Here is a 14,700-nt window from a genome sequence, read left to right as displayed (position 1 = left end):
ACTGCTAGCAGGCGAGCCCAAGCCCAGAAAAACTGTTTCTACAAAACATCAATGTTTCTTAATTGGAATCGTGTATACCATAAGACTGCTAATTTACAGAAAAAAAGGAATTCAAAGTCAGAGTCAAAAGTAGAAAGCTGACTGAGAATGAAATTCAGGTAGCTTAACTCCATGAAGGCAAAGGGACAGTGAAACTTGATGGATAAGGATGATCAGAGGTAGGGTGACTTAACATGTGAGAATACCAGTTACAAGCACAAAAAGTCAGGAGTATGTTCAGGGGAAATGCCTAATGAGGAATTAAAGCTGAATTGTTGACCTAGAGCTTTTCAACGCTTTTGTCACTCTGCTATGCTTTGGGTAAGTAAAGCAAGGAGGACAAATTTTATCCAGCTTATTTCTGCTGTTCAACTCTGACCCTTGTCTCCTGAATGACTTTAAATATCTGTTACAGAAAAAAAAAATGGTACCACTTTAATTTCCGGCTCCATCCCCATCTGGCCAGAGAGAGGATAAATTAATATTATCATGTTTTGTCTTTAGGGCTTCTGATACCCCCAAGGACCAGCCTGTAGGATAGTCTGTTTTGGCAGAGATCCTCAGCCGGCATCAGAAGAGCGGGATTCAGGACAAGGCCAGTTCACGTAACACAGCTCAGAGCCATACAACACAACTTGCTCTGAGGATGTTGGGCACTGTGCTTCATTAGGAAACAAAATATAAGCTTTCCACACCATTAGGAATGACTTTAGGAGTGAAAGCACATAAGACGATGCCTCACCTCATCAACAATGCACTGCAGAAGCTGGAGAGGCTGCAATGGGAAAGAAGAGAGGAAAAAGTATTAGCCTCTATGCAATATCTTTACAGTGGAGTGGAAAGAAAAAATCATTAATGCAATAAAATATAGCAAGATTAATCAACAACAGCAAACTCTTATAAAAACATTGATGCTCAGGATGTTCTATTATTTCTAATGGTACCTAATCTAATACAGGCAGTTAAAGGTTTGCATTTTCTTCAAAATGCAATTTGCTAAGTTTAAAACAAGGCATTCAAGCATGCAAAGGAAGCAGCCATCAGGAAAAAGAAAAGTGAATTTTTTTCTGAACTCATAAAGCTTACCATTAAAGATCCCTGGTTTTTCTGAATCTGAAAAAAGGCAATATGTAATTAGCATGTCATAATCAAAATGACTCACTTGGACACATTATGATCACTGAGAGAAAATTATTGCATTGCTGGTGGCAATTTGTGGGCATGTGTTAACACAATTTACATAATGAAAATACACAAATGTTAATAGCTCGCTTCTCATTTATAGGCGAAAGTCAGCAGAATGTTAATTTCACACAACACTTTTTAGTACCCTCCAGGTTGTATTAGAATAGGGAGAAAAACCATAATCCATTTCAAAAGGCTGTTTACGATTCAGATATAAATAATGTTTTATATTGCTAGATTGTGAACACTGGGCTTAATGTTGCAATCATTGCTAATGTTATGAAGCTCACTCTTTTTAAATTAAAAACCGATTTATTTAAAATTGAAATTAAATCATAGTCAGAAATTAGAATTTTGGATTCCTGCCAGTGTCTGCTCACAATCCCCTATTTTGTGAAGAAAACTTTAATTATGTGGTTGAAGTATTTGCCTCTGACTCAAGAGTGGGTGAGGACTCCACCTTTTCCAAAGTTCCTCCAGCTTGTTTCCAGGGCAGCAATGCTTTCTGGGAAAATCAAATGCACGCAAGTTTTAACACTGCTTTTTAGGGGAAGAGAGCTGAGTCAAAGAGGAATGCCTGTTCTGGAGGCAGGATGCTCACACAGCTAACACCGATAAACCACATCTCTTAGAAAGTCACTAAATTAATAAAACATCCACTTAGTAGTTAAAGTATTAAACACTTAAGTGTCCCTCCTCCTCCAACCACCCCCCTAAAAAAACTGCCTTACAGTTACTACAAACTCAATGCAAATGGAGTCCCAGGTATTAGTTTTCCTAAGGAGGAAAATTTCAGGGCTTATATGTAATTACCTAGGGGTCAGTTATTTGCTGGGATAGACTGTGCTTTAACAAGCTGGTAAAATATAGGTAAATTAATTAATAGTTTCTTATATGCTTTTAATGGTGCCTTTAAAAGTTCTTTCACATACACATTATCATTAGATTGCACAACCATCCTGAGTCTGGCAAGGATGGTCATCTCTACTCTATGATGGGAAAAACTGGGCCTCCCAGAGGTTGGGGCAGGCCCAAGGCCTCAGGATCTGGCTGTGGTTGTTCTGGGGCCTCTCCCATGCTCCCTTCTTTCCAGCATCATATCCGCCTACATCACAGCATTCCTTAAAAACAACTGGATTCACATGTGTTTATATTTGGCATGGTAAAGTTGATAAATTATCAGTTTGGGCACACGGGTTCTTCTCAACTGGACTGTTGAGCTTCTCCAGGGCAGAAGCCATATTTCTTCATTTCTTTTGCATCCCTATGGCTGGTCAGCAGACCCTCCCACCCAGTGCTTGAGTGTTTTAAAAAGTGCTTTCCCATGTGTTATCTTAACTGAACATGGTATCCTCTCTTTCCTGCTCTTGGCTCCGCATCATGCCCTCCCCAGGCACAACTCCCTGAAACTTCCATCCGAGGTGGATTGGGTCTTAGTCTACTTTGGTAGTTCCTACTGAATACTGTCATGAATTACTGTGCCTTCTTATTCCTCTAGTCAGTGTGTTCTTCTGTATAAGGATCTGCAGGGAAATGTTTACATTAAAAAGGAATACAGCTCTTAACTAGCACCTTGGAGTGGTTAGGATTTTAGTAAAAAGCCACAGCACCTTTAAAAACATCAGGAAAACCCCAGGCAAATTCTCCTATGAGATATCTTTGGTGCTTGCTTTTACAGTTGGTCCTTGAACGACACGGGTTTGAAATGTGCAGGCCCACTTACACGAGGCTAGTTTTCATTAGTAAATACTACAGCACTCAATGGTTCATGGTTGGTTGAATCCATGGATGTGAAGGAACCTCAGATATTCAGACATGGGGGGCCAACTAAACTAAACCCAGATGAACCCCTTCGTTGTTCAAGGGCCAACTGTAGTTTTTAAAGTACACATAGATTACCCACGCCCCCAACATTCTTAGTGAGATATATCTACTTCCAACAAGAGTTATTTGTAATGAACACGAATTAGAAAACCATTTTTGACATCAAAGACAATGTTTTTCCACAAATTTCCAGCAGTCAGGGGGATTACAAATTCTCCAAGGAAAACATTTTAAGTGATATGTTTCAAAATGAATTCAGTGATGGATTGTGAGACATGGTTTCCAGGAACATCCATTGTGTGAACTAAATGGAATTTTCCTCATAGACTGAGACCTAGGAAGAAGTCTCCACCTTGCCCTATTCTTTGGGTTAAAAGCATGGTTTAAGACCACTTAAAACTGTACTCTTTTAACGTTTTCTCTTTACTACAAGAAAAGGAGAAATAGCAATATCAAAAGTCTGTTTTATGATCTTATAACCATACTGTTTCGCCCAGGTTTTTAAAGAGAGACATTGTTACCAAGTTTTATTGTACGGTTTTGATAGCAACATATTATATGAAATCATCTTCATAAATTTTGTATTAAGGTAGCAGTGCCAGTACCTGAAATTGATTCAAAATGCTTAAGATACTCAATTACTTTTTAACACTGTTACACAATGCAGTGACTTATATCTTCTATTTCACAAGAATCTGATGATGCAACATCATTGTAATTGATTCATTTTCTCAATTAAATAAAGCTACTGTGCTTTTTTTTTATATGAATGCCACATAGACCATAGAGTTAGATGTATTATCTCCTTTCTCTGTCTCAGATATATGGCCTTAAATGCTATATTCTGTTCCTCTGTTAATTCCACCAGAAAATTTAACGCCAGGGTCATATTTTTCAAATTCTGAAGTGCCATGTACTTGGCTGTATTTATATTAGGCGTATTTTTCACTGCTAAACTCTTTGTTGTTTACCTTTTTCAAGATCACATTACTGTACAGGCGCGGCAACCATAAAACAGACCCAAACAGAGTCAACCTCCAGTCACTGCTTCTGCGTTTGCACACAGTTCATGAAAAAGCGAAGCCCCTGGTTTTATAGCACATTAAAAGGGGTACTAAGGGTTCTCAATATAAAATGTTAGCTTCGTGAATGCCTCTCTTTATTCTGGGTCTGCCTTCCAAATGCTTAGCTCCGAGAGCAGAGTTCAGAGGGACACAATAACATTGTTAGGGCTGATGTACTGCCTGTACCTCCCAACATATGAGATGCTGTTTATAACTTAACTTGTCCAAGTCCGCCTTCCTGCCTACACATTTTGCTCATACTGAGTTTTCCATGTCTAACTAATAATTGGGGACAAAGAACAGAACGATAATTGCTCCAGTCATAGACTTTGCTTATCAGTTTCTAGAACCAGCAGCATTTTGAAACACTAGTTAGATAAACCTCTCCTCTCTTCTGGGCATAGCTTTTTTTTTTCTGTTCATCAGCTATTAGATCCAAGATTTTAAGCTACACTAACAGGGGATGCCTCATTCTAACATAAGACAGACCTTTATGTGTCTAAATGAGGAAGAATGACTTCACAACAGGCAGGCCTAAATATCAGTTGGGTCTTATATTTCCTTGAGAGGACCATACAGCTGGCAATTTAAAAAGCTCCTGTAATATGACCTGTGAATCTGGAAAATGAACCTGGAAAGGAAATTACCGATGCAAAAGTTTACTTACGGGGCCTCAATTATTTAGTCAATGACTCTGGTGATAAAAAAGCAACTTTGGAAGGTTCTCATTATGCTTCTGTCTCTGGAGAGGTACTTTTTACACACACGATGGTAGACAGACCTTGCTACCAGCCCTTTTACATTATATTCAGAAGCACAATCAGAAAACTAAAATGAATCCACCTATGGAACTTAGAGAAGATACCAGCTTGAGCTTTCATTTTCTCTTTTACTCTCTGAAATTATGGCTTGCCCTGCAGCTCTTGTCGGAGAGATTTATATGTGACCTGGGTCAGATCTTCCAATATCAGTTGACAAATTTTCTCTTTACATATTTACTGCTTTTCAAGCTTATGTTATTTTCTCTTAAATAGCGAGAAAAAAAAAAGAAATATAAAATTAAATCATACGGCTGGAATTTTAAAAGAATACCGTTTTTATCTGTTGTGCTCCTGGTATCACATTCTAGCTTTTGATGCTGAACTCTATTCTCTTTTTAAACGTCAAATTTTAAGAACTGTAGTTATTTTGCAAGGGCTCTCTTTTCAAATCAGATGCACTAAGCTAGAACTCTGGCTAAATATTAATATAAACAAGTATTATAGCAAACAGATTTTATATTCTAAATGAAGAAAGACGACCCATTTTTTTTTTTTTTTTTAAATAGATGGGGACCTCTGAGACCTAGTTTAATCTACTCATTTTGCTGTTAGGGAAACTGAGGCTCAGAGGGGAAAAGTGCCCAAGGTCACCGAACCTGGCTTTGAATTGACTGCTGACTCATGAGGCAACTAGTAAGGGAGGGGGAATGCATAAGCTTTGGAATCAGAAAGATTCCTGGAATTCCTGTCTGATTCTCATGGCTTCAGAAGCTCCCTCCTTTCACTAGGCTTAGGGCTCTTGTCTAGAAAAGATAAGCTAGAGGGGCCCAAGCATCCATCCCGCCCCTGGAGTCTCCCACTCAGGCACAGATGTTTTTCCTACTGGAGGGTGAACTAACACAGACATTCGGTCTGACTATACCTGGTATTGTGCTGAGTGCTGAAACGGAGTCGCATCACCTCCAACCCATCAGAAATTATAAAAAAAAAAGTGCCCAAATCTCAAAAAGCCCTCAGAGAGAGAGAAAAATATCACTTTCACATGACCACAAACTGAATTGTTATTGCTGTTGCTGAGTTGCTGAGTCCTGTCTGACTCTTTGAGACCCCATGGACTGTAGCCCATCAGGCTCCTTTGTCCATAGGATTTTCCAGGCAAGAATACTGGAGTGGGTTGCCCATTTCCTTTCCAGGGGATCTTCTTGACCTAGGGATCTGACCTGCTCTCCTGTATTGCAGGCAGATTCTTTACCTCCAAGCCACCAGGGGAATCCCTTACAAACTGAATACACAATGCTTGGTAACTTAAAATAAAAGTGCCTAAACAAAGTGCTGGTTTTTTTGAGAAGGAACAGGACAAAATTTACCCTAGTTAACTGTAAATGGGAATCTTGGCAAACTGATATTTTCAGATTAACTGAATGTATTATGAGATAAAATAAACGAATAAAACATATTATTTCTAGCAATATAAAATGAACAAATATAGTTCACTTGTGCTCTATCTCCCCTATTCATCAATCTCTGTCCTTGTTCAAGCTCTAATCATGCCTGTGAATCTATCAGCATAGCTTGTTAGGACAAAACAAAACAAAAACAAAAAGTAAGTTATATCACTTATTTAAATACAAATAAATGACTTAAACACGAGTGATAAGAGGACTCAGTGAGGGGTCACTCAGTAAAGTATAAGAGGTCACTGTGATCCCCGTGTCCTAAGATCCACTCACTGGCACGCTCTCCCTGCCTCACACCCCGAATTTGGGCCAGGGTGCTGCATTCTGGAGTGACCAGTTTTGAAAAGTTCAAAATAGATATCCCTGAATTTGACAAACAGTTGGGGCCGACAGAAAGGCTCTAAGGTGCCTAGAGGAGGGCACAGCTCAGATGGGACCAGGCAGAAAATCATCACAGCCATAAATTAGATCACTTGGCTCTTACTGCGTCCCGAGCATCAAGGACAACGCATTTCCACACGACACACAACAGCTGGAGCAGCAAGGTGCAGCGCAGCTATTATTCACGTGCCAGGTCTGCCGGTCAGCGGGCAGGAAGAAAAGGACCTGACGGCCTGTGCTCTTTTATCCCTTGTATATTTAAAACTGACACAGCTCATGTCCTCCCCTACCCAGGGGTGCAGGAGCCAGAGTCAATCATTTCCGGGGCAAATAAATGAGAATTTCAATATTCAGACCTAAATTCTGTGAGAAAAGCAGGAGCTGAGAATCATAATTCAACATGACAAATGTGAGCTGCAAAAACCAACTTTTTCCCTCACAGTACAAGGTCTGGCCGAGGAGTCCATTGAGTACTTCCATTTCAAAGAAGATCTGAGATGTCTGCTACATCAAACTGTTTTCTTTGCTACAAAAAAAGGTGTGGTCTTAGTTTAAGAATATCTGTTCTCTGTGTGTGGGGGGGGGGAGGGGAAGGAGGAGGTGTTGCTTTTTCTGAGAAAGGCCTTTGACCATTCTACTTTTTATGGTCAAATAAATCTGCTATCAGTTCAGTTCAGTCGCTCAGTCGTGTCTGACTCTTTGCGACCCCATGAACCACAGCACGCCAGGCCTCCCTGTCCATCACCAACTCCCGGAATTCACCCAAACTCATGTACATTGAGTCGGTGATGCCATCCAACCATCTCACCCTCTGTCATTCCCTTCTTCTCCTGCCCTCAATCTTTCCTAGCATCCGGGTCTTTTCTAAGGAGTCAGCTCTTCGCATCAGGTGGCCACACTATTGGAGTTTCAGCTTCAACATCACCCCTTCCAATGAACACCCAGGACTGATCTCCTTTAGGATGGACTGGTTGGATCTCCTTGCAGTCCAAGGGACTCTCAAGAGTCTTCTCCAACACCACAGTTCAAAAGCATCAATTCTTCGGCGCTCAGCTTTCTTAATAGTCAAACTCTCACATCCATACACGACTACTGGAAAAACCATAGCCTTGACTAGATGGACCTTTGTTGGCAAAGTAATGTCTCTGCTTTTGAATATGCTATCTAGGTTGGTCCTAACTTTCCTTCCAAGGAGTAAGCGTCTTTTAATTTCATGGCTGCAGTCACCATCTGCAGTGATTTTAGAGCCCCAAAAATCAAAGTCTGACACTGTTTCCACTGTTTCCCCATCTATTTCCCATGAAGTGATGGGACCAGATGCCATGATCTTCGTTAGTGTGGCAAAATATCTGAAAGGGTTTTTCATTAGGATGCATCTCTATTAGGTTAAATCCTCCACATGCCACAGAATCCAGAACGCTGTTAGAAGTCACCTAGTCTAATTCCTTGTTTCACGTAGAAATTAGCTTTATAATTTTTCTGACAGACAGCCATCCTGTCTTTGCTTGAAGACTTCCAGTGCCAGGATTCCAATGATTCTATCTTGGGTAGCTTGAATTGTTAGGAAATTTGTTCTTATTCTGAGTTCAAATATGTCTTCCTATAAGATAGGATCATGGTCTGGAGCTGCAGTGATTAAGTCTAAAGACAGCTTTTCACATATTTCAAAACGGCTGTCATGTCTTAACAATGTTTTCTTTCCTCAACAAACATCCCATTTTCTTCCTAGGGTCATTTGCTATCTTTGGCTGGCCTCTATCCATCTCCCTTCCATTAGTAATGGCATGCCAACAAACATCCCCTTGTCTCTAAGTAACCCATGAGCTTCATGGGAAGATGACTTCAACCCCAGCTTTAGAGGTGGGGCATGTAGCCCAGTCTTAAATTACTCGGCATCGCCTACACGGCCCAAGTTCAGGGAGTTAAACTGGTCCAATCAAACTGAAACCTACTGCCTCTGGCTGCTTGAGGGGAAAAAGACCTGCTCTTCCCGTCTAAACTGAAAAGCAGGTCACCTCAGAAGCTCTATAGTCATTCTTGGTCTGTGAAGGCAGAAGCCTACTAAGGTCAGAGCCCAAAGTGAACTACTGGATAAGGTTCTACCTAAAACCAGCAATACTTAGCTTTTCGGTCATGTATTTCAATAAATTTCCCCTGTGACCGAGGCAACTTTGAGCTAGGTTTTCTGTGACCTGAACCAGAAACTTCTGGAAGAATCACCCAGGCATGATTTCACATTCTCCACTGAAGCTACCTTTCTCTGAATGTGGTGCTGTACAGGCACATTCCTCATAAAGTGCAATGCCTATGCCTGAACACATACCTTGCACTGGCTTAGATCACCTGATTGTGGACACTGTACTTGGTAGAATCTCACAGAGGCTACAAGGGTATTCACATTTTTGATAGCCATATCACATAGTTGGCTCAATGGAGCGAAACAGAGAAATGTATAGGTTTTGGGCTGGAAAAAAAATTACTTCTTTCTTGTACTCTTCTATTTCTTATCTGTTTCATACTGATAGAGTATTTGAGAGTCAAAATGAGCAGATGATTAAACTAATTACAGCATCTAGACAAGTCTGATGAAGTTTCTACCTGTGGTCTTTCCCTTGTAACTGACAGAAAATGCATTAGTCTTTCATTTGGCTGAAGGAGACTCATAGACTTGGTGTCTGAAAGCCACCCAAAAGGTTCTTTAATCTGACCCTGCTTCCACCCCATCTGACTCTTGAATCCTTCCATCATTACACCCCGGCTGATCGGGTTTCTGTTTGAATACGTACAGTAATGGGGAGTCCGCGCATTTTCTGACTGCCCATCCTACCTCCTATTCCAGTTCTATCCTCCTAACATTGCAAATCCACATCCTTTTTTTACAGAGAATCCTCAAATATCTGAAGACAAATATCGAGTCTCCTTGGAAGGCTTTATTCTTCAGGTATTGATCCTGCGAGGGCAGAGTGGAAGTATGGACAATGGAAGGTGATGAAATTATTAATTTAAAGCCTAAGTATGTGAACTGATTCTTAGTTTCTTCTGATTCTAAAACATGCTATGCCAACATGTAAAAAAGTAAAATTAGACTGAATTATCAATTCATATGTGTGTATGAAGATCTTACTGCCAGTCACTTTACGAGACTCTAGGACCAAGATGATGGGTAAGATATGTACTTGCTGGCCCACAAAAACAAAGGGACTCTTTAAGTTCCCTGAAACTTAGCGGCAGAGGTGAGACTTAAGCACAGGGCGTACACTCACCTCTGTATGCCACTGAATATTTGTATGAAATATAGTTCGATGGATTCAGGATGCTGTAAATCTCTAAGACAGCTTCCCCATGAGGCCCACAACAAGTCATGTTTTCAGGTATTGCAAGGAAGGTTTTCTTTGTGAGCTAAGACTCCACATATTGCTCCTTAAACAAACAAACAAACAAAAAACCCAAACAAATATGATATATCTGACAACATGGTTTGGCCTGCTGAGATTCTGAGATAAGCTGTAATTGTAGCCAATACGTGGTTCTTACAGGATTAGGAAAGAAAAGAAAACCTTGAAATACAGTCACACATAACCATGTCAATTAACGAATGCCTTATTGGCGTGACTGTAAATTCAAAATAGATTTAAAGAGAAGAAGTCACAGATTTAGAATGAACTAAAGAAAGCTTGACTTCTGTTTCAGAGTTTTGGTTCACACCTCTCATATTTTGATATAGGCAAAATAAAGTTTCAATAAATTTTAAGAGAGGATTTAGGAGATGGGGATGAGAAAGGTGGCTGAAGGTGTGGAAAAGAGGAGGAAACTGCTCATACAAGATGAAAGCAGGGACTTCCCTGGTGGTCCAGTGGTTAAGGTAAGACTCTGTGCTTCTAATGCAGAGGACATGGGTTCGATCCTTGGCTGGGGAGGTAAGGTCCCACATGTCATGTAGTGTGGTAAAAAAAAAAAAAAAAAAAAATGAAAGGAGACCACAGATGTATCTAGCCCAGCATTTTTCAGTCCTTGTTTGCCAAATGTTGTATGAGCCACTGGGCAGAGACCATATACTGACAATGATTTAACTTGTTATTCGCTGGGTGTGTTGCTTGCTGTGCCCCGGTCACCTCTGCTCTGAGTCACTGAACATTTCCAGTTGGCTACCAAGGAGGTACAGGGCTGTCCAAAGCGCAGGGGCTGCAGGGAGACCTTTAGATGGGAACGTTCTTTTGTTTACTGTATTTTACCAAACTAGTCAAGGTCTCCTCATGCCCAGAATGATGCTCTCTGAACTTCTAAACAGGAAATAAAACAAACTCCATTCCCATCTTTGGTCTTTCTCTCCTCATCTGAGCTTCCTTCCTCATAAGACTGTCACATTCCCCAGCCTTCCTTGCCCTCTCTACATGGTGGTCACCACCTATAGACCCTGACAGTGTATAGCATAAGAGGCCACACTTGGTTCTAATTGGTTGCCTTAGGTTCCCTTGATACCTTGGCTCTGTGCATAAACAGACAACTGCCTCCTCTCCTAGCTTCTAGCAGTCACTGTGACCCTTCTTTCCACCTGGTGTGTCCTGGGCAATCTCCAGGCTTAAATCGAATCAGCTCTTTGCTCCTTTTAGGCAACTCATTGATTTTTTAATGAACTTAGCTTGTCTGTTTCATTGGCAGTAAAGAGGGTTGGGTTCTGAGCATCACTAACATTTTAGTTGAGGAAGAATTCCCAAGCCCCCAGGCATTAATCCAGAACTGTTAAACATCTGAAAAGTAATCTGTACTCAAACAAAGCTTGGCCAGGCCTGCCCCCCTTTTAACTTGGATGCCAATGAGCCCCTCGCTCCAAATCTACCTAAGTTTTCTATACTGAATGTTGTTAAATAAAACACTGGAGTACAATAAAAGCTGATGTCTTTGCCCGTTGTTGCTGCTGTTACTGCTGCTGTTGAGGACCACTTTCCCTCCAGGGATCCGTATCCATCAGCAATTACCTAGCAGGTATGGAGCATCCTAGGACAGTAATTTCCATCTCTGAAGACACGCCTGTTGGAGGCAGTACCTGAGTGGATGGGTGTGTAAAATAAGGATAGCCATTTGGGCTCAAAGACCCTGGGTGCCTTTTCTCACTTTCTCCCTGCACCCCAGCCCTCCAGAGTGGGAGACAGTCTGATTCTGTTGCCAAATATCTGGTAATCATCAGTGAGTCATTTAACAGCTATGGACCCCCATGTTCTCCTCTGTAAAGTAAATGAGTTGGACTAGACCATTGTAAGATCGCCTCACATCCTGCAATTCTATGCTACCATTAAGTAGCACCAATGAAACCAAAGGGGGAAAAAATGACCGGCTTTCTAGACCACAAGTCTCAGAAGGAAAGAAGGCAGTGACGTCACTCGTAAAAGCCAGACTGGGCACCAAATTCTCTACTTCAAGCTTCAATTCTATTTCTGGGCTAAACTGCTTATTTAAAAATTGTAGAAGAATAATGGTCCCCAGTTATTGAATTAAAAATTACTATATTCTGCATATAATTCTATATATTAATGACTGATTGTTAATGATAGATTATAACTGAAAAAAGAAAGACTGTAAAGGAAGGCTCTTATGGGATCAGAAAAGTAATTCATTTTAGTCCTACCTGAAGTGAGACATGGTCATATATTTTCAGAGCTACGTGGGTAAATCCCTAAAGTACTTTCTGAAAATATAAATAATACTAATATTACCTTGCTCTTGTTTACCAACTTATATTTTTCAAAGGGCTCTCTTAGGTATTAGGTCATTTGATCATGACAACCCCCCCAACTCCCCAGCAGTCTAGCCAAGTCAAATTCATAAAGGGTGGCAGAGAACCCCTTAGAGGCATGTGCCAACTGACTGTAGGCTAAGTGCTCAGTCATATCTGACTTTTTGTGACAGGGACTGTAGCCCACCAGGCTTCTCTGTCTATGGGATTTCCCAGGCAAGAATACTGGCATGGGTTGCCATGCCCTCTTCCAGGGGATCTTCCTGACCCAGGGACTGAATCCACATCTCTTGTGTCTTCTGCATTGGCAGGCAGGTTCTTTACCACTAGCACCACCTGGGAAGTCTGGACCTTAGGGGTAGAAACCTTAAAATGCAATGATTTCTAGATTTACCTGGAGTCCAGTGGTTAAGAACCTGCCTGCTAATGCAGGGGACATGGGTTCGATCCCTCATCCAGGAAGATTCCACATGCCTCAGAGAAATGAAGGCCCATGCGCCATAACTACTGAGCCCATGCTCTAGAGCCCTTGAGCCATAACTACCGAACCTGCGTGCAGCAACTATTGAAGCCTGTGCTCTGTAATAAGGGAAGCCCCTGCAAGAAGAAGCCCATGTACCAAAACAAAGAGTAGCCCCTACTCCCTGCAACTAGAGAATGCCCTCACCCAGCAATGAAGACCGAGCACAGACAAAAATTCAAAATAAATGAGTAAAAATTTTAAAAATGTAATGATTTCTGACCTCAGATTGGTTCTCAGTCATCTCAAAGGGACTCATGAAATTCTCAAGCCCAAGTTCATGATCTGGATCTGCTACATGTGCTGGCTCCATCCTGATACAGTACCTCTCTCCTCTGTCATTCTTCCCTCCCCTTCTTACTTCTTTCCCTCCTTGTGTTGTTTTAGAGGTCATCTAAGGAAATTCCCAAACTATGAGGGAGATCAAAGTAATAGCAGCAGTAGTGAACTTACTGAGTTGAAGTACTGCAAGGAAACCAAGTACAACATGCTGTGTCAGACCTTTATCTTAAGGATAGAGAAAATGACTCTCTTGACTAGAATGCCTGGAGTTCTTTTCCATCCTTCTAGCCTTAGAGCCTCGGGAGAAGGCAATGGCACCCCACTCCAGTACTGTTGCCCGGAAAAATCCCATGGATGGAGGAGCCTGGTGGGCCACAGTCCATGGTGTTGCTAAGAGTCAGACACGACTGAGCGACTTCACTTTCACTTTCCACTTTCATGCACTGGAGAAGGAAATGGCAACCCACTCCAGTGTTCTTGCCTGGAGAATCCCATGGACAGAGAAGCCTGGTAGGCTGCAGTCCATGGGGTCGCACAGAGTCGGACACGACTGAAGCGACTTAGCAGCAACAGCCTTAGAGCCTCAGCTCAAGCATCATCCACCCTGTGAAGCCGTGGCTTCCTCAAGTGAGCTGACCTCTGACTCGTTAGGCTGGAGCACACCATCTCCTGTAGGGTTCCTTTTATATCAACTGCCATTGATTTATGTTCTTCCTGCCCACTGCATTAGATGCTTTGATAGCAGGGACAACGTATTTCATTTCTCTACTCCCAGTGCTTAGCACAGTGCCTGGACAGAGTAGATGCTCAGTGACAAATACGTGTTCAAGAAAACTGAAATGTATGTCATAAAATAGTTTAGTAGGTGCTATAGAAACAAACCAACATTGGGTTAGTGCCTTAAAAAAAAACAAAGACAGGAATCACTAACCTAGCTGAGGTATTAACAAGTAATTTATCTTGAAAGTTTCACATTTCTAAGCTACCCACATTTGGGGGATGATTTCTCTTCCATTTCTGCTCTATCTTAAAGATATACTGGGAACCCACCTCCCGTCTTCAGGATAGGCTAAGCAAATAAAATTATGAAATATCTTTATAAGTATGAAATAGGCATTGGGAGAAAAATTTGACAGAGGCAATTTAAAAATTCCTGGGAAGAAGCAAATGTGCATCAGCAAACATCTTCATATCACTTAAATTTCACCTCTGCATTTATGGAACATAAAATCTGATTTTATGGCTTCAAATGTCAGTATATTTTAAATGTCTATATCCTAAATAGTGAGGGTGAAAATAAACAATGAATTAAAACATGTAAGCTAGAAATCTGTTTGAAAAAATAAAACTGCACACATATCACTCTTTTGGACTCTTGCCAATTAAAGGTTATAATTTGAAGTTGGGGTAATTACCCCCTGCTACTTTTCTCTTTGACTAGAGATCTCACAGAAAA

General features: G+C 41.1%; 1 protein-coding gene across 2 annotated transcripts in view; it reads right to left on the bottom strand.

Annotated features, from left to right (window-relative positions):
* Positions 1 to 14,700, bottom strand: part of MAP2K5 (mitogen-activated protein kinase kinase 5) — a 271,699-nt gene that overhangs the window by 66,024 nt on the left and 190,975 nt on the right. For both annotated transcript variants that reach the window (XM_061430173.1, XM_061430172.1), the window contains 2 exons: positions 1,126 to 1,152; positions 782 to 814 (listed from right to left, as the gene is read on the bottom strand). In XM_061430173.1, the coding sequence (XP_061286157.1) occupies positions 782 to 814; positions 1,126 to 1,152 (60 nt within the window). The remainder of the gene's footprint in view (positions 1 to 781; positions 815 to 1,125; positions 1,153 to 14,700) is intronic.

The sequence above is a fragment of the Bos javanicus genome, chromosome 10, assembly GCF_032452875.1.
Source record: "Bos javanicus breed banteng chromosome 10, ARS-OSU_banteng_1.0, whole genome shotgun sequence".
In the NCBI taxonomy this organism is placed as follows: Eukaryota; Metazoa; Chordata; class Mammalia; order Artiodactyla; family Bovidae; genus Bos; species Bos javanicus.
This window is presented reverse-complemented; position numbering and strand designations above follow the sequence as displayed.